Below are 26,595 nucleotides of genomic sequence, written 5' to 3' on the forward strand. Positions count from 1 at the left end.
CATCGTACCATATATCCTAATCTTTGATAAAAAAAAATATGAAAAATGTTGGAGTTTGAATATGAAAGTAATGGCAGGCAGCACTGTGACAACATATGAAGTAACAGTTTTCGAATATTGGAATGCTTAATTAAATATTTAAAACAGATGTTTGTCTTCTCTTCAGTACGGACAAAGACTTCTCATCTAGACACGGATAATGCAAGAACCCCTTAGACTTTTATAAAAATAAAATGTAATAGTGTACAAAGTATTTGCAATACAATTATATTAACCATGAAGCAGTGTTTTAAAATAATCATTCACTTACAGACCCAGTCCCCTAAATCGAACCCTAAATAGAACCGTCCAACAAAAATGATAATAAGCAGTGAAATGAAATGAAGTTGATTAATTTGGAATATTATTCGATTGGCATGAAATAAAATGAAATAAAATGAGATAAGATGATATCTGATGAAATATAATCTCTCGAAAAAATATAAACTCGACCCACTGTGAAGAATGGGCGAGAGACTCAGTGGGCTGTGTCTGTGGGTTAATTTACTCGCCGAGCCTTTCGTTGTAAGCGACGCGACGCGACGGCAAATTGAATAAGGTTCCAAACACTTCAAAAAAATATATATAAAAGATTAAGCGGTGTGGTATGATACTTTTGCCTTTCCAGTTTGAAAAATAGAACTACCACTACTAATAATAATGACAAGTGACAGTTGAAGTGAGTGGCAATCAAATAAATTGTTGATTTTTTGTCGTCTTCTAGTGTGCAGAAAAGCAAGTAAAATTTGCAAATTGATTAGGATAGGTTCTGAAAAATTTCTTTACCGAGTTTTCTAAGCGTTTTAAACCAAACATGAACAGATTATTTGGAAGAGCGAAACCCAAAGAACCTGGCCCCAGCATTACGGATTGCATTAAAAACGTAAGACAATACCTATATCGCAACGTAAATTCAGTGATGATTCATCTTATAAATTTATATTTTAAATTTATATTATTGTTTGTAGGTAGATGGCCGAGCCGATAATATTGAACAGAAAGTCCAGAAACTGGACACAGAACTTAGAAAATACAAGGATCAGATGAGCAAAATGAGGGAGGGTCCTGCTAAAAATTCAGTCAAGCAAAAAGCAATGAGAGTATTGAAACAGAAGAAAATGTTTGTGCTTTTCTTTATATGTAGACTTTATAATGTAAATTCGAACTCATTTCCTTAAGGTAGCCTATAGATGACAACACAGAAAGGTCTTTAAGACGACATCTTAACTAGTGGTAATATGTGTTGTGATCTTATTCGTATTGTTATGAAAGCCCTGTCCAAAATAAAACTAGCTTTTAAAAGACAGGGCAGCCATTGTTTCAATACAATTGAGACCTTTAAACCTTAAGGAGGATATTGTTGGCATTTATTCACTACCATCATATCCAGTGAAAAGTGCAATGAAGAAATTTTCTTTAACAAACCATAAAGTACAACTCAGGTCTGTTAATAATTGCTTAACATTTTAGAAGTAAAATTGTTCTTTACTTTTCAAGTGACTTATATTATGCACTGTCTGAAGTACAATCCCAAAAATGCTTCTGCACATCCAAGTGAAATCTGTATATCTGCGCAAGCTAAAGTTTATGCTTAAATATACAATTAAATTGTTATAGCCCTCACAAATGTCATCAATCTGTGTGTATAAAGTTTGAAATCTTTCTTCTATGAGAAATTAAAATTATTTTAATGATAAATTTCACTGATTGCTATACCTATCAACTTTTCTTAGAGAAATACGTTCATTAAATTTGTAATTCAAGTTGTAGGCTCGTGTGTAATTTTTGTATTTTAAAATAAGTTCTATCTGGTTATTGGAAAATTGATAATTATGTTAATACTATCAGTCATCTAATCTAATAACACTTATGTGGAGAAAATAAATTTCAGTAACTATACAACCAAATGTTACTTTTAAATCAGGTATGAACAACAACTTGATAATCTCCGTGCCCAGTCTTTCAACATGGAACAAGCAAATTATGCAACGCAGACATTGAAGGACACTCATACCACAATATCTGCAATGAAGGATGGTGTAACACAAATGAAAAAAGAATTTAAGAAGATTAATATTGATTCCATTGATGTGAGTATATAAATGAAAACAGGCATTGGATAGAGCTCCATAAATTTTAATCCATTAACAGAATTTAGGATAATTTATGAAGACAAAATTTCGTAGCTTGTAGACCCTAAGGACGTCAACCTCATATGGAAATATTTTGTAATAGCAGTGAATAATTTTTAAGAATCTACAAAAATGCAGTCTTTAAAATTTGTTGTGTTTTGATGTAGTCATTGTAAAGTATATAAACAATTGCAGGATGTAAATGATGAGTTAGCTGATATGATGGAACAAGCTGATGAAGTTCAAGAAGCCCTCGGCAGGCAATATGGTATGCCAGAGATTGATGATGATGAGCTTGCTGCAGAACTTGATGCTCTTGGTAAGTTTCTTATTTGCTTGTGCTTAAATTGAGAATTTGTTACAACTGTTTAATTAGTCTCTATATATAAAATTTATTTGCTGTTCGTTAGTCTTGCTAAAACTCGAGAACAGCTTGACCGCTTTGGCTAATTTTGGTCTTGAGTTATTCGTGGAAGTCAAGGGAAGGTTTAAATGGTGAGAAAATATAAAAAAAGCTCGGAATTATATAAAAACAAACAATTTTGTTTTTCCTTTGATGTGTCCCCTTGATGTGTCTTTTATTTATCGATTGAGGCAATAAGAAGTCTGCCGGGTCAGTTAGTTGCTTATAAAACTGACTGAGTCTCATTGAACATGTACACTTACCTTGCATAGTTCGAAGGATGAACATTCCCGATCCTGCGGACAGAATGGAAAGCAGTCGACGTCGCCCAAAACACGTCATCTCGGATCCTCCCGATCCACTAACGGTGCTTCTAGGTACTTAAAGCACCGGTCACCGTTCTCGTCGAACCTGTCGCTTGCGACGAAGGGCTCGGCGAGTAAATTAACTCTCAGACACAGCCCACTGAGTTTCTCGCCGGATCTTCTCAATGGGTCGCGTTTCCGATCCGGTGGTAGATTCTGCGAAGCACGGCTCTTGCAGCATTGTTCGTGTTAGCATCGTCGTCAGGTTTGAGCCCCGTGAGCTCACCTACTAATTACGGTTACGCTGGAATAGCCTCTCTAGGCTACCAGCTTAGGTAGGGAAAAAAAAGAGGGATGAAATATTCCATAATGATCCTACAGTGAGATTGGATTTTTAGTTTAGATTTTCCTAAAAAGGAGACGTCTTATGAGCATTTTAAAAATTGCACAGAATAGTAACAATGACAAAAGACATGTTTTCTAATTTGAAATTAGTATATTTCAATCAAATCATAATAAACAGGTTTAAGCAGGTTACAACATTTTATTAATCACTATATACAGTCAAACCTGGATAAGCGAGAGTTCAAAGGAGCACAATCCCATTCTCGCTTAAAGAGGTTTCTCACTAACCCGAGTTTCTCGCTAATGCTCCCTCTGAATTTCATTTCGCGATTTTCCGGATTCAAACGCATTCACTATTTTAAGTTTATCACTTACTTCAATTTACTTTAGTACTTCAATTTTCCGTTTTGACATGATGCAGAACAGAACTTTCCTTCGCAATTGATTAACGATAAACTGAGCAAGTCCGACAAACAGGACGGTACACAGGCGCACGTGTCCATTCGAAAAGAATGCGATTTCACGAAATAGAATAGGTTCAATATTGACGAGAAAACAATACAAAAACAATGGAAGGAAGTTCTACAAAAGTTAAGAATGAGTCATAAAATAGCAGATGTTAAATTTGTAATTAGTTTTTTCGCTTGTTCCTCCTAAATAATATAAATAAATAAAGCTCGACTGTCGCTTATAGAGGTATAGATAGTAGCAGTCTCACTTACGGAGGTCCATGAGGAAAAAACGACTCTCTCTTACAGAGGTTTCTGTTTCTCGCTAATAGAGGTTTTGGGAGCTTAAAATGACGGTTCCTGGCTATCACTCTCACTTATAGAGTTTTCTCACTTATCCAGTTCTCACTTACCCAGGTTCGACTGTACTGTAAATTGGGTTTCAGTATCTGTCTATATACAAAAGCTTTTTTTCCGGGCCGGCGCCGAATCTCCGACGAGGTTCCCACGACTAAGGGCGCGCGGGGCATCTTGGATTTGAGGACCTTGATGTTGGGAGCAGACCGCGGGCTCTACCGCATTAACCGCCTCTCCTACACTCTTACATCCGACGTCCTATCTCCATCCGGGGTCAGAGTAGGTGGCTTTCCGCGGTCAACACTACAACCAGACTCGCGGTGCCACCCCGAGGACGCCCGACCGACGGGTCGTCGAGGTGATCGTGGACAGCCGACGACGCCGGTTTTCGCGGTACGGTGGCTCTACCAGGCAACCCGGGCGATGCCGCTGGTGTTCCGGGATAGCCTGCTGGGTCAGAACTCGATACACCGCCGACCGGGTTGCTCTTCCACAATACGTTCGGCGATGACAGCGACGACGACAACGCGGACAGCTTCGCTGGCCGCAGAGCTGTCCTCGAGGTAGAACCCGATCAGTCGACGGAGATACGCAGGGACGCCGTGATACTCCAGTGCCCCCGCGATCACCGACCAGGGCAGGGTGTTGAACGCGTTGGCGATATCCAAGGACACCGCAACCCCGCCTCGGCCGACAGCCCCATCAGAGAGGGTGCGCACGCACATCACCGCGTCGATGGTCGAGCGGCCCTTCCGTAATCCGAACTGCCACTGCTTCGGAAACCGTCTCGACTCGAGGTAGGCTTTAAAGAGCCGCACGAGCCCAAGGGCACCGAAGGCCAAATCCCAGACCCGGCCGTCAACACCTTCGGGGCACCACGCGGCCGCACGAATCTCCTCCTCCGAGATGCTTGGAAGGACCATCTCAGCAGGGGCATTACCGCTCACGTCACCGCGTGGCGGCGCGCCCATGAAGGGGGGCTCGAAGACACTCTCCATCTGCGGGAACAGCCCAGAGACAATCTCCCGCAGCTGCCGAGGCTGGAGACGCTCCATCACCGGGAGCGCCCACGGCTGTAATTTCTTGTGGACCGCTTGGCACGGGATCCTGGTCGAGCGTCTTCATGCTCTGAGACTTGGTCTCGTCGATGGCCCGCCGCAGTGCCTCCTGCTTCTGACGGCAGTCGACATGCAGGCATCGCGAAGGTGGAGACGTCCGTGGCGGGCGCTTCGATAGCGCGCCCGTACGTACTCCTCTCAGAGGAGCGCGATCTCGGGCGTCCACCAATTCGCACCGCCACGCGGAGATCGACCGCTGACCCAGGGCATCGTAGACGCATCGTACCCTGGAACCAGTCGACCTCCGACTCCACTTCCACTAGACGCGCCGGCATCGGCGCCCACGCGGCCACTGTGACCACCTCTACCGCGAGCACCTTGTTCAGGCCCAATCTGTCTATATACCTACTTAACCTTTTTGATTTGAGGCAGGTTAAGGAAATGTATTAAAATCTGTTCTCTGGTTACAGGTGATGAAATTGCTTTAGATGATGATGCTTCTTACCTTGACGATGTTGTGAAGGCTCCAGCAGCTCCAGATAGGGAACCTGGAGCCGACAGCATCCGGAACAAAGATGGTGTTCCCGTGGACGAATTTGGTCTGCCTCAGGTTCCAAGTACACCACAAACACACTGATAAATATGAAAGGGTTTGGACCCATGTTTGAGATTGGCATTTTAGTATGAAACATATTGTTTATATCCTTTAATAAATCTCTCAAAGCTTAAGATTTCAATAAAGATCCATGGAATTTATTTAATGTAATATATAAATAAAAACAAAGTCATTGAATTTTTATCCAAATAAATGTTTGTTTAATTGGTTGAAAAATTCAAAGTTTATAATCTTTTGCTTCATCTGCATATTCTTATGTATGTACAAATATTTATACTTTGTTGAAGCTTGAAAATTGTAAGCGTATATTTTACTAGTACTAAGTTGTTGCACACATTTGTATTAAAAATACATACATGATTACTGTGAAATCTAGAAATATATGAACAGGCAATATGAGTATTTCAAAGATTATTTCATAACTTTTTTCCATATATGTTTCAAATAACAACATTCGTTTTTAGTATAACACGAGTCTAATCGAACTGTAATATTTTAAGTTTCAATATATCTTATAATTTTTACAGTTAAATGTTTTTATTTCAAATACTGCTTAAAAATAATAGTAACGTCAGAGGTAAGGTAGTAAGAGATTATAGAGAGAGAGATAGAGAGAGGTAGAGTGAGAGGGAGAGAGGGAGAGAGAGCGAGAGGGAGAGAGTGAGAGAGAGAGAGGGAGAGTATTCTTTATTGTACAACAACAAAAGAACAAACAACAACAAAAAAGTACAAAATGAAATGAAAATGCGCTTTGCTTCAACCATTATTTTTATTTATACTTATTATAATTTTTTGGCTAAACATGGGGGAAACAGACTTACTGGTCACCTGTCTATCAGAGCTTGTACATATCAAAGAGATTGAATTGTATGAACGGGTTTCCCTCCCGGTAATCATTGCTCGCTACAGAAAATTTACAGAATTGTGGTACGGACTTTAAAACACAAATAAAATTACGTAAGTATGTGTTTTTGTGGATTTTCATTTATTTTATTTCGTAGCGGAAGTCGTGAATACCGGTTACGTAATACAGTGAATACCGGCTGATTGTCCTTTTTTGTCTCGACTTAAGCTGATAGCCTTGAGAGGCTATGTCAGTGTAACCCTAACGTGTAGGTGAGCTCTCGGGGCTCAAACCAGGAGGCGTTGCTAACACTGGCTCTAGCAAGAGCAGTGCTTTGCAGAATCTATCACAGGATCGGAAACGCGACCCACTTTTAAAAAGTTTTTTTTTTCCTACCCATGCTGATAGCCTTGAGAGGCTATTTCAGCTTCACCCTAACGTGTGTAGGTGAGCTCACGGGGCTCAAACCGGAGTGCTGCCAACACTGACCCTATCAAGAGCAGTGCTTCGCAGAATCTACCACTGGATTGGAAACGCGACCCACTGAGCAGATTCGTCGACAAACTCAGCGGGCAATTGAGAAGATCCGGCGAGAAACTCAGTGGGCTGTGTCTATGGGTTAGTTTACTCGTCGAACCCTTCGTCGCAATTTTAGCAATAGACCCAATGCCCATTATATAATTTGGTATAAGTTTATTTTTTCTCATTAACTTTTTCTATACAATATTCTATACAATCTATATACGGGAGTATCTAAGTGCAATAAAATGTTTTATATCTAATTGTATGGTACCTAGTATATCGAGCGACGTATTTCATTGTGATACCTTTTTATTTATTTATGTTTTATTGCTTAGATGGGTAGACGAGCTCACAGCCCACCTGGTGTTAAGTGGTTACTGGAGGCCATAGACATCCACAACGTAAATGCGCCACCCACCTTGAGATATAAGTTCTAAGGTCTCAAGTATAGTTACAACGGCTGCCCCACCCTTCAAACCGAAACGCATGACTGCTTCACGGCAGAAATAGGCAAGGCGGTGGTACCTACCCGTGCGTACTCACAAGAGTTCCTACCACCAGTAATTACGCAAACTATAATTTCTGTTATTAAAATATAATAACTTCTGTAGATATAAATTATGACATTATGACAAAATACAGATTTTTATGTCCTTTGCATATTTTATGGAAAATAAGAGAATCTAGATTAAATGGTAAGTTAGTCGCTAGTATTAGCATTCATGATCAGGCTGGTGGTGGGCTAGAAAAAAGCGATTTCCAATGGCATTATGGATGTTTATGAATTCGGCCAACCCTTTGATGACTTCCACGGTGAAGGAATAACATCGTGTAATAAAAATGAAACCCGCAAAATTATAATTTGCGTAATTACTGGTGGTAGGACCTCTTGTGAGGCCGCACGGGTAGGTACCACCGCCCCGCCTATTTCTGCCGTGAAGTAGTAATGCGTCTCGGTTTGAAGGGTGGGGTAGCCGTTGTGACTATACTGAGACCTTAGAACTATATCTCAAGGTGTGTGGCGCATTTACGTTGTAGATGTCTATGGGCTCCAGTAACCACTTAACATCAGGTGGGCTGTGAGCTCGTCCACACATGTAAGCAATAAAAAAAAAAAGTTTGAAGAGAGTGAATTTTTCTACTTATATCAATAATAAAAGAGTGAGACAACGAGAGAGAGCTGTCTCGTTTTACATCACAGTAATAACTTAGTATATGTACAGTGATGTAAAAAGTTTTATTTGGAATGCAAACTTCAGAAACAAGATCTGTTGGTGTTTCGACAATGAGCCAAAAAATAACGTCAAGTTGAGAGTGAGTACGTAAGGTCACGAAATTTCTCCGAAAAAAAAAATACTGAAGATCTTCCAGATAGGTAAATTCGCAAAAATAAATAAAGTCAGTGTACAGTGACTTTATTTATTACTTGAAACATTTCTTATTACTTGAATCTGGTCCGACATACATTTTCGGAATTGTTATTTTTGATTGCTGTATTTCTAACATAATTGCCCCCAATAATTTTTTTTGTCCATAGAAACCTCGAGCGTACTCCAATTTAATACATATATTCACGAACAGAAATATCTAAATTAACACACCATTTACATTCCATATACATATTAACGACCCACGGTCTTATGTTCAAAATTTTCACCTCTCGAAATCGTATCCGGGTTTATATAAAAAAAAAAAAAGCTTTGTTATAAGGCAAATATACCTTTAATAATAATAATAATAATTTAACTCATTATATTACACAGTCAACACTAAAATACTGTTATGTTCATTTTTTCTTAAATTTAATAAGAAACATCGTATACTGTATCACACAGTAAACGGTAACAAGTGCGTACGAGATGAAAGAACTTAATAGCGACACAATAAATAATACTTGTCTTCATTATTTACATCTTAAATGATATGTACAACCACTCATTATAGCTACGATTCACAAATTCTAATTGCACTATGTAAATAATGTTTAGTCCAAGGCTTCCTGTCCCGTCTTTGGCAAGAAGAAGCAGAGTATAGCAGCAACTGGGAAAGAAAACAAATACTTTTCAGTCTCACAAATCATATGAGGTAACTAGAGAAAACAGTTTATGTCGACGCTACGTCTATGAGGGGGTAAGGAAAAAGAAATAAGCCGTTCTCGATGCTTTATGCACTTAAGTACGTAAAATAAGGTCGAAATTGCAGTATTACTTTGTTTAATATTCAACTGAGTGATAGAGCCCACGGCTCGACAGGTTTAAGGTTAAAAGTGGTGATTGGAGCTTATGGACTTCACAACGAGAATGCAGCCTCCCTCTTTAATTAATTGTAAATCGACTAGTCCACCCATCAAGACGGACTACATAATATATATAAATATAACCTATAAAATCCCTCGTGAACTTTTTCCTTTGAAAATTTAGAACGTATCTCAGAGAATTAGATATGCCCTACAATATTTTTATATTGATTAATTTTACTATAAAATTGGACTAATTATTTAATAAAAACTGAAGAAGCTCTCATTATGTCTGACTCATTAAAACTGCACTGCAAAATACATAACTCTAATATTGAATAATTTATATCTCATATATGTATATTATTGAAGTGAAACTTCCTTATCGGCGTTGGAAAAAAATTTACCGTCACGTTTTTCGGTTACGCGTCACATTTTTCCGTTACGCGCCATCTGTTTTGTATTCATGTCTATGATAATAAAATCCTTTTGTTTAAACTTTATCTAATTTAACTTTTTTGTATTCATGTCTATGATAATAAAATCCTTTTGTTTAAACTTTATCTAATTTAACTTTATTTAACCAATTTCTAGAAAGTTGCATGTAGATCATTTTTCGAAAAATAAGGCCATAAATAAGTTTCACTTCTTACGTGTGTACACTAGTACACGCACACATTTTTTTTTTTAGTATCTCATACTACAGTATCTCAAACGAAGAACCATATTTTTCTAATTTGCTTCACACGAGAGCATTGACCCTGTCAACTGGTTTCAAATTGTGTTAAATTACGTGCTGTGTTGAAACCTAACATACAAAAATGAATTCTTTTAATAAAATTATAAAAATATAACATCCACCATGAACTATTTTCATAAGAAATATAAAGATCAGCTTAAATTGTTATCTCTAAAGAGATTAGTATCTTAGTTAAATTAAAAAAATATATTGATTATGGTGAACTTTAAAAATAATACTCACTGAATAAAAATGCTGAGAAAACAACAATTGGTACGACACAAGCCAAGTCGATAAGGTAACCGAACGAAAGGTTTCCTATCAGACCTCCACCTCGACCAGCAGTCAGCGATAACGCGGCAGCCATTACCCTAAAACAGAAAACCGTAGATTAACATAACCGCTGAATGTTCTATCAAGAACCACTTGACATGGATTCTGTACTCAAAATTGCCCGTGTCAGTATCATTTGACATGGGCTCTCTGCTCTCTCACCACCTATTTTATTGAAACTTGCCTGTCTCTGTTTGTCTAAGGTCTATTTGTATATATCTGCAATGTCAGGGAAATAGCTGAGTCAATTCAGAGTCTTCAATTCTCGAAGGACACGTCATAGTGGCTAAAATCGTGGGAGCGAGTTCATTCCAGTACCGAATAGAAAAAAAGGACCATGAAAACGAACTGTGAATGAGCACGGTATTTCCAGATAGTATAGATGAATTTTGCTAAATCGGCAGAAAGAGAGATGGCAATGAGATGGATCATATTAGACAATACCTCGGAGCACTCCCCATGTAATATACGGTACGAAACATAGAGAAGTGCAGACTCAGAAATATGAAGTAGCTGATATTTGGGAGCTATGACCCAGAGATGGTAATAGTACTTCATGCGAAGTCGTACCAGAGTTTTATAAAACGCCAGACTATGTCCACACGTAAATAATCGCTAAGTTCTCTTAAGGATTCCTAACATTTGCCTTCGAATAACTTTTATACTGAACACAGTTCGAAACAATGTTCCCAACAATCCCAATATACCCACAAGCCTGCAGGAATACACCTTGATATTGCGACTCCATGACAAAGGGGTGCTTATTCCCTGTTACTAAGCGTGGGACGGATTCACTGATTTAGAACCAGTTTTTTACGAAATTTTATTAGGTATCGATATTTTTGTGGTAACAAACAAAAAAATTTTTTCCCGTTCAATTTTTTACGCACTGACACCATTTTGAAATAGCATAAGGTCTTAAGGTAGGTAAGTAGGTGCATGAATCCGCGGGAACCGCCCTACTCTGACCGGGTTCTGACCCCGGACGGAGATCGGATGTGGGGTGTAAGAGTGCAGGGGAGTCGTTTGTGCGGTATGGCCCTAAAATATCCTTGGGCCTGCGGTCTGCGCCCAGCATCTGCAGCTCTTCAAGTCCCACATACCACGCGCGCCCCCTAGCCGCGGGACCTCGTACATTCATTAAATATTGTGTAGCACACCTGAGATTTGTAGGGAACAGGTCGACGAGCACGCAGAACACGAGACTGATGGCGAGCGAGGTGAGGGCTTCAAAGATACAGGACAGTACCAAATTCTGGATGGAGTTCTGTACGTAGTACAAACCGACTGTCACCACTCCGGCGAAACTCAAACTGAAAACTAAAAAAAAATATTATTAGATAGTATTCTTTTGCTTGAGCTAGAATCCTCAAGTATCTTCGAACGCGTATATGCTTCACAGCAGAAACAATTAAGATGGTGGTAAATCCCCTTAAAAATACAAATCTATAAATTCTTATTTATTGATTAGATGTAGGGACGAGCTCGCGGCTCATCTGGTGTTAAGGGGTTTCCGGAGCCCATAGACATTAACAATGTAACTGCTCCTACCCGCTCCTTACTGCCCTTGAGACATGAGTCCTTAGTGTTCAGTTTTATAGTACAACGGCTGCCCCCTCACCTTTCGGACCGAAACGCATCATTACTTCACGGCAAAAATAAGCGGATTGATGGTAACAATCCATGCAGGTTCACAAGAAGCTTTACCACAGCAATTACGTAAATTATATATGTTTTTTAAATACATCTAAACTCTGTACAATACCTATAAATTCTCAGGAACTTATTACATGATGATGATATTTCTTTGTTAATAAAGTATTTTATGAGATATTGGTGGTAGGACTTTACTGGTGGTAGGACCCCTTGTGATAGGTACCACTATTTCTGTCGTGAAGCAGTAATGCGTTTCGGTTTGAAGGGTGGGACAGTCGTTGTAACTATACTGAGACCTTGGAACTTATATCTCAAGGTGGTTGGCGCATTTACGTTGTAGATGTCTATGGGCTCCAGTAACCACTTAACATCAGGTGGGCTGTGAGCTCGTCCACCCATCTAAGCAATAAAAAAAAAAATGTGTGCGTGTACTAGTGTACACACGTAAGAAGTGAAACTTATTTATGGCCTTATTTTTCGAAAAATGATCTACATGCAACTTTCTAGAAATTGGTTAAATAAAGTTAAATTAGATAAAGTTTAAACAAAAGGATTTTATTATCATAGACATGAATACAAAAAAAGTGACGCGTAACCGAAAAATGTGACGGTAAATTTTTTTCCAACGCCGATAAGGAAGTTTCACTTCAAAAAGTTAAATTAGATAAAGTTTAAACAAAAGGATTTTATTATCATAGACATGAATACAAAACAGATGGCGCGTAACGGAAAAATGTGACGCGTAACCGAAAAACGTGACTCATACACATTTTACTACTTACTCAAGAAAAATTTGGCACCAAGCTTATGAACGCAGAGGGGTAGCCAGAGCGAGGTGGGAATGCAGGCGAGACCGACAATCAGGGTGTGCATGTAGACGCTCTGGTCGATGACCTTCTCGCAGTCGAAGGGATCAGACGATGCTTCGTCAACGACGACAATGCTGGACACGTCGCAAACCGAAGCTGATGTGTTGGGGAAACGATGTTCGAACTCTTCGTAACGGTTGAACAGCTCGGGGAACCAGATCATCAAGGTGTAGTAACTGAAATTTTAAGGAGCATTTAGGCTTGTGTAAATTTTATTTTTTATTGCTTAGATGGGCGGACGAGCTCACAGCCCACCTGGTGTTAAGTGGTTACTGGAGCCCATGGACATCTGCAACGTAAATGCGCCACCCACCTTGATATACAAGTTCTAAGATCTCAGTATAGTTACAACGGCTGCCCCACCCTTCAAACCGAAACGCATTACTGCTTCACGGCAGAAATAGGCAGGGCGGTGGTTTTTTTCGATTCAGGAAAATTCAGCCACATATGTCTTAGTGTAGTTAGCAATTCAATTACAATATATCTAACTTGAACAGAGAGAAAATTAAAACTACTTTTACGGGTTAAACTGTTGTCTTTTTTATTGTTATTATATTATTATATCCGATCATTCGGTCGCGAAAAGTATTCGAAACGTCATAAAGAATATAACGACCTTCGATCAATAATAGTACTATCGAAGATAACGACAAAAAGAAACCCCATAATAAACCGTAAAAGTAGTTTTAATTATACACTAGCGAAAGCCGAAGAAAATATTATACTATTGAATAGAGAAGTTTCAAAAATAACTAATGTCAAGTCTAAGGTGAAAAGACCCATAGACACAGCTCACTGAGTTTCTCGCCGGATCTTCTCCGTAGGTCGGGATTCCGCTAGGGCTAGTGTTAGCAAGTTTTTTCAGATTGAGCCCGTAAGCTCATCTACCCATCCGAGCGTAGCTAGAATAACCCCTTAGGCTACCGGCGAGTAGGTAGGGAAAAAAGTGAAAAGAGAGAAGAAATAAGAAAGAGAGAGAAAAATAATGGAGACTTCAGAAAAAGGCAAAACAAATAATCTGATGTCGAAGTCTGCTACATGTATGTAGTTTATGCCGGTCACCGAGGAAATGTATGAGAATTATCGTATGCTTGACTTTCGCTTAACATAATATGTATATGATATTTGATTTAGTGATATCGTCTTCTCGCATTAAAACTGTATAATCTCAATACTTACTAAATTTTACAGGAGATTGTTTTAAAGGTTTAACTTAAGATATTTTTAATATTAATCATCTTTGCAACGTTTATTTTTTAGTTTTTTCCAGTTACATTATCTGTCTTTTAAAGTAAGATAAAATTATGTATTAATTTTGTTAATAGTAGTCAAAGCATATGTAAATAAAAATAAAAAAACTAAAACTAAACTACGCTCTTTTGACAGTATTTATGAGAAAAATACTGGTGATACCAAATGATTCCGCATATTAACTTAATTTGGAATATTTATGGAAATTGTACACTTTTAATGCGAAAAGACCAATTTATTATTTACATAATAAAAATATGTATTTGAATGAGTGCTTACCTTGTGGTCAGGCCGAATTGAATCAGGCAAGTCAAGATAGTGTATTTGAGGTATGGTGGTCTGCAGAGAGCCTTGGTCTGGGTCCAAATCTCAGTGAATAAACGCTTCAGATCCTTCCGCTTGCGCATGCTAAGGCTTCTGACGGATTTCTGGGAGCTTTGCGATGCAACGGACACAGTTCGCACTTTCTCTTTTAGACTCTTGATCTGTTTTGAACAAAGTAAAACAAAGTTTATAGGATCTATGATTTGGAATTTTTACTTCAAAAAATCATTAGAAATTTAGAAATTGAACAAAATAATCTATGAATACAATCAAATTGCTTAAATTTTTATGAATTTTACTTGACAAAAAAATACTCGGTTGAAATATGTTACATACCGGATAATTATCCGGATCGTCACCGGTGTTTTGTCTGTAGACGCTCTTCAGGCATTTCAGGGCATCGTCGTAGTCTCCGCACTCCATCATGAATTTGGGACTCTCGGGGAACGAGAAGAGCCAGAAACCGAGGAGAAGGGAAGGAACACCACAAGCAGCAACGAACCAGTTCCACGAGTCGTAGGAGAATGCACCGCTCTCAACGCGGATGCCTTGGATTGGAATGATGCCCCAGGCGATCACTGAAATATGTCAGATTCAACTAAGGTACGAGTCGTAGGAGAATGCATTGCTCTCAACGCGGATGCCTTGGATTGGAATGATGCCCCAGGTGATCACTGAAATATGGCAGATTCAACTTAGGTATCTATCTGCATAGGTAAATGTCGCACAAATGAAAAATCTAGAAACTGTTAATCCTTCCTAATCACATACCATCACAAATGGGTGCCTCATACAAATTCATTTTGACTAAGATTCCTCGTTTGGTCATGCAGTCGTGGCCTAACGGATAAGACGTCCGGTGCATTCGTGTTGAAGCGATGCACCGGTGTTCGAATCCCGCAGGCGAGTACCAATTTTTCTAATAAAATACGTACTCAACAAATGTTCACGATTGACTTCCACGGTGAAGGAATAACATCGTGTAATAAAAATGAAACCAGCAAAATTATAATTTGCGTAATTACTGGTGGTAGGACCTCTTGTGAGTCTGCGCGGGTGGGTACCACCACCCTGCCTATTTCTGCCGTGAAGTTGTAATGCGTTTCGGTTTGAAGGGTGGGGCAGCCGTTGTAACTATACAACTATACTTGAGACCTTATAACTTGTATCTCAAGGTGGGTGGCGCATTTACGTTGTGGATGTCTATCGGCTCCAGTAACCACTTAACACCAGGTGGGCTGTGAGCTCGTCCAACCACCTAAGCAATAAAAAAAATGCAGAAAAATATTGTTTTAAAACTAGTTTCTTTATTAGTACTGTAGCTGTAGCTATCATAGAACAGATGTCAATTAACGGACACGAACAAAAAATAATGAAACTTACAGGGAAGCAAGATGACACCGAGAGTCCAGAACATTTCCATCCAGCACAGGATTTTCTCTCTGTATTTGGTCTGTTGGAACTCTCCCAGGTACGGGAAGCAAATACCCATAGCACCGGCAACGCTGCAAAAACAAGCAAAAAGATCATATTATTTTTTTTAATAACTTTATTAATGCTTATTCTATTATTATTAAATAAGTAGACGTGCTTAGGATTCCGCAAAGTTCGGTTTTTTTTGCGCCGTATATCTCACCCCCTCCAACCGCCTAACCCAAGAGGTTCCCGCGCCTGGGGGCACGAGTTATCCGGGATTTGATGGTCACAAACAAGATTCCCTCTCTTAGGAACTTATGTCCGTAGATGAATTATGAAGTTTAACTTAGGTAGGTGATGTGATGATGATAACGAAGTGCCTATGAGGTCTATTTAAATTGCCAATCGTAAATTATATTTTTTTGGGGAGTGGAATTGTTGGCATCGCAGCATCAGGAAAGTACCTACTGAAGTATTTCCATGCACAATCCTAAAGTCCCAGAGTTCCTTTATACAAATCTAACGAATGGAAGCAATCTTTCGAAGCAATGTCAATCCTAAATGATCATACAATTGGTAGTAAAATTTTATCAGCAAATAAACAAACAGTGATTCGTGTTTAAAACTTAATCAGGCGCCTAAGTACAACTGTGTTTAAACGAGTCATCGTTAGTCTGCGTGAAATAAATTTTTACCCGCGCAAATTAAATTTCAAATTTTGATAATACGTTTTATGGTAGTTACAAGCCTATAATCTTTCTGTTGTTTCCTCTTGCAAAACACGTAAAACTTTTTCAGTTACTACACAGTTTCACATTTTTTATCCATGCCAATTATCTTCTCACTACATTTTGTTAGTTTTCGATATAATTGTACGACTTTCATAAGGCAATGACCGATATTGGACTTTGGCTTTTTAACTCGAACCTTTTCAGTAGAATCCAGTTTCATAATTTGTTAATTTATGGTGGAAGCGTTTATTTCTAGGCAGTAACTTCGCCCACCGCTTGATGCAATTCATAAAGACCTCAATTATTTGATTTTGATATTCGAACTAGAAAACCATTGCGCACCATTGCGCAGTCAAAAATTTCACGAAAACATATTAACTCCGGAAGAAGAACTATAAGCACTAACATAAAACTGCGTGAGCATTCTTCCAAGTCTCATCTCTATCTTTGTGATACACATCTCAGCGCTCACAAGTGCACTAAATGGCACTAATGATATCATTATTCTTGTATTTAAACGTGTAGAAATCACGCACATCCATTTATCGAACATCGTAATACCATTGTATTACTAATAATATTACACGAACAATTGGCTACAAAAAAATTGTCGTATCATTTGTGATATTTTATTGCAGACACACAATTCATATGTTAATCAATTAGTTCATATTTGTGTTTTTGATTAAATGGGTTTCTATTTTCTATAATAATGCGTTGCCCGACATTTACATAATTAAAATTGTAATCTATTGCATTGAATAACTCTGTCGAACAGTAACGCACGGTTGATATGCACCAGAAACAAGGAAGATTTTAGTAATACCACTAACTGCCAAAAAGGTCACTAAGTCTAGAGTAGTCACTAACTTAAAAAGTAGGAAGATAATTTTGTGGAAAATAAAAAATGAAAACTAAGGATGAAGAAAAGTTAAATTATTAATATAAATATAATTAATACAGTTTTACGCATTAAACAGTTAATATAAATGATAATTAGGAAAAGACAAAACTATCGAGTATTTGCTATGTTCGTCGAAGCTCTACTTCTATAATTATAAGACAAATGCAAATCATTTGTAACAGAAATATTTGAGATCTAATGTTTGTATTTGCTCAGGTTTTAAGATTTTGAGAGTTTGCTAACCATAATGATGAGCTTTACAATAAACCGTTTGTGAAACATAAATTACCATTCCTTCATCGAAAATAAACTATGGAAACATGCTTTTTTTGTGGCTGATTTTGTAGCGAAATGGAGATGACAGGTGTATATCAAATAATTTCACTGAGCAAATCCCCATGCGACTTAATGATATGAAAGGACAGAGTAGGATTATTCGCAATCCCAATTATTATCTTGCATATGGAGTCATATGGAATAGCTGGTATATGAGTTGATGATGCGATCGAATTATATTCTATTTGTCTGAAAACTTGGGTTCTTTAAGTCAAAATGGGATTAGGTACTTACGCAAAACCATTGACGAATCTGCAAGCCATGAATATGGGCAAGATCTGGACGAACGATGAGATGATACCGACCACGCCGTCAAGTAGTAGGGTTGATACTAATACAACCTTACGGCCCTTTGTATCAGCCAAGCAACCCCAGAAATATGAACCAATGACCATACCTGTAGAAAAAAACAATTCAGTTTCTTTACTGTCTAACTTTGTATTTGGTAAACAATGGATTTGGTAAAAATAATACTATTTCACATTATACTTCTTCGTATTAGCGAGAAAACACGGCATAATTTAAAAAAATGAATTGAAACAATTTTAATCAAACTTTAAAGGAAAAGAAACTCTATATATTCCTAAAAATTTAAGTAGTAACAAAATTATGTCAAGGTATGTAAATATTGTGATTGAGACAGTCGTGCTGTATATAGATATTACAGAGACAGACAAAATTAATAGGCACTAGCTTTTGCACGCGACTTCGCGTTCATAAAGGGAAAAAATAACCCATCGGAATATCACTTTTTTTCTGGATAAAAGGGGCGTGCAGACAAAATTTCACTTAACGATTAGATATTTTTTCGGAACTTAGAATATTTCATACCCAACATAGGCGCGGCTGTAAGCCAGCCCTTGTCCGCAGAAGTCATGCGGAAATCACATGTCGCCGACGGTAGCACGAACGACACTATTGTGATTCCAATGGCGGTGTTAGCGTAGATCAGCCCCGTGACCGCAAGCAGGCAAAAGTGGAAGCGACCGAAACCTGGAGGAAGAAATATTTTAAATGATAAAAATTTTAATGATTCAATACTAGATGAATGATTTAAAATAGAACAGCGATAAAAAAATAAAAAAAAACACAACAGCAACGAGTTTTGTTTTAGAAGGTACTAAATATGTGCATATTTTTAGGAAGTATCTATATCTGCAGTCCACGATTTCTACGTGTAATCGTGATTATTATTAGACTTATTAATAGACTGTTTCTTATTAATTGGAGAAATGATACGTTTCAAATTGTTTCAAACACTCGAACTAAATTTCATGACCTTATTCATTATCTATTTCGAACCGAACCAGTTTTATCTAATTAAAATTATACTTAAGAAAGCTGGTGTAGAGAAATGCAATCCTTGACGCATAAACACGTGGTTGATAAATGCGGACTATTCGACAACCGATAGTAAAAATTAATCGTCCAATCCATTATCAATAGTGGTACTTACGATTGCTGTTTGACACTCCATTGTTATTACATTACGTTTGTTTACATTGCCTATGTCGCGAATCAAATTTGTCATTCATTAACGTAAGTTTTAGGTACCTGTTGGTGCTATTTTTTTTATATTTTTTTTATTGCCTTTCTAGGCAGACGAGCATACGGCCCACCTGATGGTGAGTGGTTACCGTCGCCCATGGACTTCAGCAATGCCAAGGGCAGAGCCAAGCCGCTGCCTAACTTGTCACTTGGCAAATATGTCACAGTTCCTCATAAGATATACGTAAATAAATTCATTAAACTAATGTAAAAATAACTGTTACTCTGAACAAGTGGCCAACACAAATATCATCTCTTCTAACAGAGAATTTGGTATCTCCAAGTTTTCCTATAGTTGATCATATATTTCTTTATGTTTTATTATGTTTTAAAAACTCACCCGTAGCCGAAATGGCGGCTTCAAAGTCCGCCCCATGCTCTAAGAAATCTAACCCTGAAAATAAAAAAGTAACGAAATTGTATGAAAATTATTCCATGTAAGTCTTATTATGAGAGTATAATTTTAGAAAATATATTGATAGGTATGAAACGAGTATTTAAGTGTTCAAAGATAATATATTACTTAATTAATGGTATTTCGGAAATTTGCAGTATATTTCTTATCAAAGACACTGGTTTAATAAATATTACGATTTATCTGGGAAAAAATGAACAATTCATAAAACTAAAAATGACTGCAAATTGGTTAGTGGCACTAAATTCCTGTGGCGTTACATCAAAACATAAAATTTCACACAAATTTATTAAACTGTACCTGCTAATATTGGTCTGTTTGGAAATATTTCGACTTCTAAATGTAGTTCTATCATGGTTTTTTACAAAAATTATATTTACATTACGCACAGATGAACTTAGGCTTTGTTTAAAGAGAAACTAATATGTATTGAAAAAAATGTTTTCTTAGTTTTAGCACGGAAATATCTATCACTTGCCTAAACAAAACAAGGAATGATGATGATACTTCATTAGAACTGTAAATTACAAAACACAATTTACATAAAATGTGGGTACTTACTAATTGAATATGAAGAGTAAATATCGCTAATGCGTAATTTGTAGGAAATGTGTCATACTGAAGTTATTTTTGCCAATCGTCAACTTTGGTAATGGTAATATGATTTATGAGAATTTTTTTGTGTATTTTCGGGATTATATCTTTTCTATTTATTTCATGATTGTGTCATAATTTTAGCCATTTTAATGCCAACAATTTCATATTATTATCATAAAAATAGGCAGTAGTTTTTAAAAATGTTTTAATTTATTATATTTTTTATTATTTAATGGTCTATATATATTCCTATAATTTCATTGTCGTGTACATAAATATTTTAGTTAGCTGGATTAAGGACAACTAGATTATTCTAAAAATATACTACTTTCGTAACGATTCTTTTTTGTTACGAAATAATCCTGCAACTACTGAAGTGGATTGATAACATGTCCGAAAGCATAAAACAGCGCCTCTTTTAGATAACGTCATATCAAGAAATGTTTATCGGTTTCTCTTTCAAAAAAATATCCGCTGATGCCATAAAAATAATTTGAATGTTAGTACCTACTTAATAAATGCATTTGAATTGTTGATTACTGTTGATTAATTCGAATGTTATTCTTAAAATATCACATTGGTCAGTTTTAAGACATTCAAACTGAGCTAATTATTCGGGTAAATAACTATCAACATAATTTTCTATGTTTCTATTCACAATTAGCATTTATTTAATTATTTTGTTTTTCTATATATTCCTGTCGTCTCAGTTATCTTATCTCACAAGTAGCACTATTTACAATATGCCATGATTAATCAATTTTAGAATGAACACGAAATTAAGGGCTTTGCCACCATAAATAAATCGGTGTGTGACTTGACTCAACATCAGTTATCAGACATTGTGTGTGCACAGAGCTTTAAACGAACTAATGTAAGTGACAATGACACGGTCAATTTAATTGCGTGGCATTGGTGCCTTTCAACATTTTGTTTTTTTAAATATAAATTAAGACTCGTATATCTAATATATAAAATTCTCGTGTCCCGGTGTCTGTTGCCAAACTCCTCCGAAATGTCTCAACTGATTCTCATGAAATTTTGTATGCATATCGAGAATCGGTCAACATCTATTTTTCATAGCCCAAAATTTTAAAGGTGGTCCATGTATATGGAAAAACAGCGTTCGTCGGACCAACTAGTGTATCTATAAAATTATATTTACCCGCTTCGTTTTTGACAATTTTAAATTACTTTACATAGCTAAAGCAAGTAAGTTTCATTTTAATTTTTTTAGACACCATAGTAAATGCTGATTGTTGAGTTACCAAAAAAATTACACATAATTATGTTTGCGTATTAACGTTGCCATTGTGCGTATGGCAGGATAATTACTGCGAATACTATATCGTTACGATATATGCTAATCGTGACATTGCAACTACACGAAGGCCGATGGACCCGCAGGTTTTTCGAAATGCTTCGCTAATAACGAAATATAATTGTCTGTTTGGCCGACCTCAAAAGTAAAGATATACACTATTTTACGCACTTATAATTGCTTTAACTGATAAACTGTTATTTTTAAATAGAACCAGATACATATAAACGAGGTAGCGCAAATCGTTGACATGTTTACATGGCTCGTTTGATTTAAGTTTTGTTTTTTTTTTGTTTGTTGAATCTCAATTACGGTATTGACATTACGGAGCGAGGAGGAAAATTTTATAATTATCTTGAAAATTGATAAAAGTATATCTTTTACATGTTATATATGTACCGACTTCTAAATGAGTATATTTAGTGAGTTATTTACGACTGTGCTACATCTTGATTCATGCTGTTAATACTTTTCATTTAGGCTTCGTAAAGTAATCGGATGAACCTATTAGTGACTACTATGTACTAATTGAATTTACTATTGATATTTTTAATCAAAACATTTTATGGGCAATCGCCCAAAAAATTCCTGAAGCATATAGCTTAATGGTAGGCAGCGGCTTTGCATTGCCCCTAGCATTGCTGACGTCCATGAGCGACAGTGACCACTTAGCATCAGGTGGGTTGTAGCCTCATCTGCTCACAAAAGCAATACAAAATATTAATAAATGAATCGGTATTTTTGAATGCAGCCAAATCTCCTTAAAATCCTCTAGGTCTTATACTCCCAAAAAAAACATTCGAAAATGAAACGAAATTGACCGGAAAATTACACAAAGTGAGTGACAAACATTCTCAGCTGTATGCCTTACGAGTCAATGATGACGGCGGATAATGTTTTTGTTGCGCCTGGGAGCGTTCCGGATTAATTTATTGTCTCCTTGAAGATAATTAAGATGTTTTATGGATGGAGATTGACTGCATAGCCACTCGTCGGCCTGAACTGAATCCGACAGATGAACTCGATCGTGTCTTTGTTAATATTTAAGTCGTTTGAATGTACTTTAATATTTACATCGGAAGATTTCGAGCGAAACGTTTTAATCTAAACTATGTCCGCACTGAACAGCCAAGTGGAAAGCAGTCGTTTGTGACGGAGTTATGAAGGTGTATTTCCTAAAATCACGGCATGTAAAACGAACATTTAATATTATAGTAAACCTTTAATTATACGTATTCCAGAAAGAATCACATTATAAGGTTTGTATATAATAATAAAAACGTTAATGATTAATAAGCATCTAAGCTTCTCCTTAAATCTTTGATTTTTAACATGCCAAGCATATTTTTACTAGTATAATAAGCAATTTTTATTTTGGGCTGATTAAATTTTTATAAGTAAGACTTATATTGTAGAACGAACAAAATTTATTGTGATTAGTGTATTTATCGTTATTAGTTGGTAAGATAATAAATGAAGTTCATCAACATATGAGAATTAATTTAATCACGTAAGTAACCGTCTGTGTGTCAGTGATGAGAATTATGTATTTCGTAACAGATAGTTCTTAGTTTTGTATTTGAAAAAAAATCGTCTGCCCACTTAATTCTTCATTTTCTTCTGTATTTTTTTAATATTCGACGGAACTCAAGCGCATTAAGAAAAATTACACAGTCCTCAAACGTTAATTTAGGATCTTTTAACGTAACTGGTAATCACTGTAATAGCAACCATTTGTTGAAAAATATACTAAATTAGCAACGAAAAAGAGTTTTTAACTTTTAACTCCATTCAATGATTAATTGATCTACTTAAAGCGTGTTGAGTATTCACAATGTTTTTTTTTTAAAGTAGATCTTTGTGTGCCAGTTACGGGAAGTAAAATAATTTTGGTAATCTGTGGCTCATTTTTCAAAGAATAAACTGTTGGACATTTAATACTCGTCTAAGGAAAATACATAGTTTTTTTTTTTTAAATTCAACCTCGCATATTCAACGTTGTATATCTCTAGTATTTATTATATATTTAAGAATATTTGAAATGATATGTGTTAAATTAATTGTGAATTAAATTAAGGACAAGAAAATTGGAGGCACAGACTTTTTTTTAAAAAGAAGAAACTCACGTTAGATATTTAATTCAGGAAAAGTATGAACTAATCAAACTGTGCAACTCAACATAGTTTATCTGTTAGTATAGTGGTAATTTGTAAATATAATGCATTTAATATCAATGTCTACGACAGAGGAAGTTGTTGAATCAGTCAACAGAAGTGGGTTTTACCGACTTTTCCTTTCGAGCAAAACCACTTTATTGAATAACTCGACAATCGTTTCTCGATATTAGAATAGTTTATTTACAAAATATAATAATAATAATAATAATAAACTACGATCATTAGAATTAAACTATTTCAGTTCATTAAATAAATTAATAAATCTAAAGTAACAGATCTGCTGAAATCACGAAATTTGAAATAAAATATTTCTTATCTAACAAGATCATAATATGTTTGGTATGTTGGTACGAATTACATAAAAAAAAAAAAAACGAAAATCTAAATTGAAATAGCAACTGATATTTTTGTAATAGGTTTTACTCTTTTAAGTCTAACAGCGGGTAAGGAAACAATTAACTTGTAATGTGAGTGACAACCATATTGTCGTCGATTTTCAAACCATGGTCAGTCAAGATGTCAACATGATGTATTGTGCGAGTGCAAAACCATTAGCTTAACTTGAAATTGAATGACATTGATCTTGACATAACAAATTCGTTAAAAATTCATAATATTGTAGACGTTTTCGACAAAGTCAAATGAATTCTATATTTAATTGCCAATAATATGGACATGATGTTATGTTTTTGATGTTAATAATAAATTGAAGATTAAATCTATATATTTTTAATAGATTAAAATTTCAGGACATCACCAACTAATATTTTACTAGTTGACTTAGTAAATTATATCAAATATATTTAATTTTTTTTCAGGTTTTTCCCTAACATAAAATTAAATCGAATAAATAATAATAAAATCTTAATCGTTTTTTTTGTCTTCAATAAAAAAATTCACTTACCCATTTTCGATTATTTTCACTTGGAGTTTCACTTTTAAAATAATAGTCCGATATGAGATCACGTTAACGAGATATATGGCGAAGTCACTGGTAGGTGCTTATCATCGTCACCGTAAGCGACACTTAGGGATGCGCGTGCGCCACCGCGGATATAGGGAGCGGCGTCTCGGCGATCGCTCCAAGGATGCCGCGTGCTGCCTACTGAGGCTTCAGTGCAAATGCGGCCTACCTACCAACGCTCTACGAAGATTCCTTCCCTGCGAGATAACGATAAGGCCGCGATCACTCATCTCGCGTTATCTAGACGGACGGTGACGGTCACCAGCGATCGATCTCTTAGCTCGCTTTCGTCGTCGTCAAGTACACTTTCAGCTCTTATATAATCTTCGACGTAATTGCGAATTGTTTTTTCTATTCGTATTTGAGGAAATGCTTATATATTAATTAAATAGATGAGTGATCGGTGATGAAGGACGTTAAATTACGTTAATTTAACAGCTTAATGATTGTACTAATCGTGTTGAATCACTGCATAAAATAAAGAAAACAACTGACAATTTCTTTTCTAAAATATAATAAAACATTAAATATGGACAGTAATAATATATACCTACTATATTTTTTTATTGTCTTAACAGTTTTTTTAACAGATATAATTTGCCTAAACGAAGTCTCATAATAAATTCACATTCACTTAAACTTTATTATAGTTCGCAAAAAGTCGCATATTATATAATTGTAATAAAAATATTATCAACATATTTACAAAACAAATTTATTATGGTTAATATGTAGATTGATTTAAAATCTACTGATTGATTTAAAATCTAGATAAAAAATGATTAATTGAAATTCAATATTTCCAGACATCGTTAGAGAGTTGCAAAAAGAAAATGATAGAGTAGTATTAAAGTATTCCATAAGTATTAAACCATCTTCATTAATAAACTCTTTAGAATGTTGAAATAATTTTACAAAATATCGATCACATATATTAAGTTTGGATTTCATTAAAGACGAGTGCATGATCACGATTTGAAATTGGGATGTATAAAATATGCACTGTAATATATAAGTTTAGTCTATTTACTGCGATACATAAAATATGCACTGTAATATGTAAGTTTAGTTTATTTACTGTAAGCAATCCGGATTAATATAGCGATCGCAGAAAATAGTAAGTAAGTTAGTAATATAAATTAGTTCTGAATTAAAAATCTGTTTTTGGCTATATACATTCAGTTCTTACTCACTTTATTATCTATATCCTTAATTACATCATAATGTATGTATTATAATATAATCAATAATGTTTACTATGAAGCTATGGACATGTCATTATCGTGTCGAGCAACTAACTCAAAAGACCATAATTGCACCTACATGTAACGAGGATACGAATTTTTAAAAACTCCAATAATTAAACAGTATTTTTTCATCTTATAATTTAAACATTTTGATTAAAACAATTTATTTTAAATCTATGGCCTCATTTCCTGTGGAGATACTCAAGTAGATTGTTTTTAAAAGTAATGCCCCCAGGGATACAGCCCCTGCCTGTCTGTGTCTTTTAATGAGACCACAAAGGGATTTAGCGTTCGATGAAAAGCACATTTTTAAATGTAAGCATAGTGAGGCTTAATTAAATTTATTTACGTATTTAATGTTTGAGTCCATGCACATATCGACTTCACGTCTCAAGGGTTTTCGCCGTTTATTGTCTATAAGTCCTGGTAACGCCGTGTGAGAATTGGACTCATTTTCCATG

At 36.1% G+C, this 26,595-nt stretch overlaps 2 protein-coding genes across 4 annotated transcripts; one reads left to right on the forward strand and one right to left on the reverse strand.

Moving 5' to 3' along the window:
• Positions 1-230: 230 nt before the first annotated feature.
• LOC101742750 (charged multivesicular body protein 5) lies at positions 231-6,230 on the forward strand. Its single transcript, XM_004931073.4, has 5 exons — positions 231-922; positions 1,008-1,159; positions 1,964-2,129; positions 2,367-2,490; positions 5,559-6,230. The coding sequence occupies exons 1-5, from the start codon at positions 854-856 to the stop codon at positions 5,723-5,725; spliced, it is 678 nt and encodes a 225-aa protein (XP_004931130.1). The 5' UTR covers positions 231-853; the 3' UTR covers positions 5,726-6,230.
• A 2,539-nt stretch (positions 6,231-8,769) lies between these two features.
• On the reverse strand, positions 8,770-25,174 carry LOC101742903 (synaptic vesicle glycoprotein 2B). 3 transcript variants are annotated; one of them, XM_004931075.5, is made up of 11 exons: positions 24,828-25,174; positions 19,754-19,807; positions 18,697-18,858; positions 18,100-18,262; positions 15,862-15,983; positions 14,815-15,056; positions 14,434-14,639; positions 12,817-13,079; positions 11,539-11,698; positions 10,289-10,416; positions 8,770-9,110 (listed from the first exon to the last, which is right to left on the reverse strand). In XM_004931075.5, the coding sequence occupies exons 1-11, from the start codon at positions 24,829-24,831 to the stop codon at positions 9,055-9,057; spliced, it is 1,560 nt and encodes a 519-aa protein (XP_004931132.1). In that variant the 5' UTR covers positions 24,832-25,174; the 3' UTR covers positions 8,770-9,054. The 3 variants fall into 3 exon arrangements, with proteins under 3 accessions (XP_004931132.1, XP_021206944.1, XP_062526145.1); XM_021351269.2 differs by lacking the exon at positions 24,828-25,174 and adding an exon at positions 20,129-20,374; XM_062670161.1 differs by lacking the exons at positions 8,770-9,110; positions 10,289-10,416 and having other exon boundaries at positions 10,587-11,698.
• Positions 25,175-26,595: the final 1,421 nt, after the last annotated feature.

Source organism: Bombyx mori, chromosome 9, assembly GCF_030269925.1.
Source record: "Bombyx mori chromosome 9, ASM3026992v2".
NCBI lineage: Eukaryota > Metazoa > Arthropoda > Insecta > Lepidoptera > Bombycidae > Bombyx > Bombyx mori.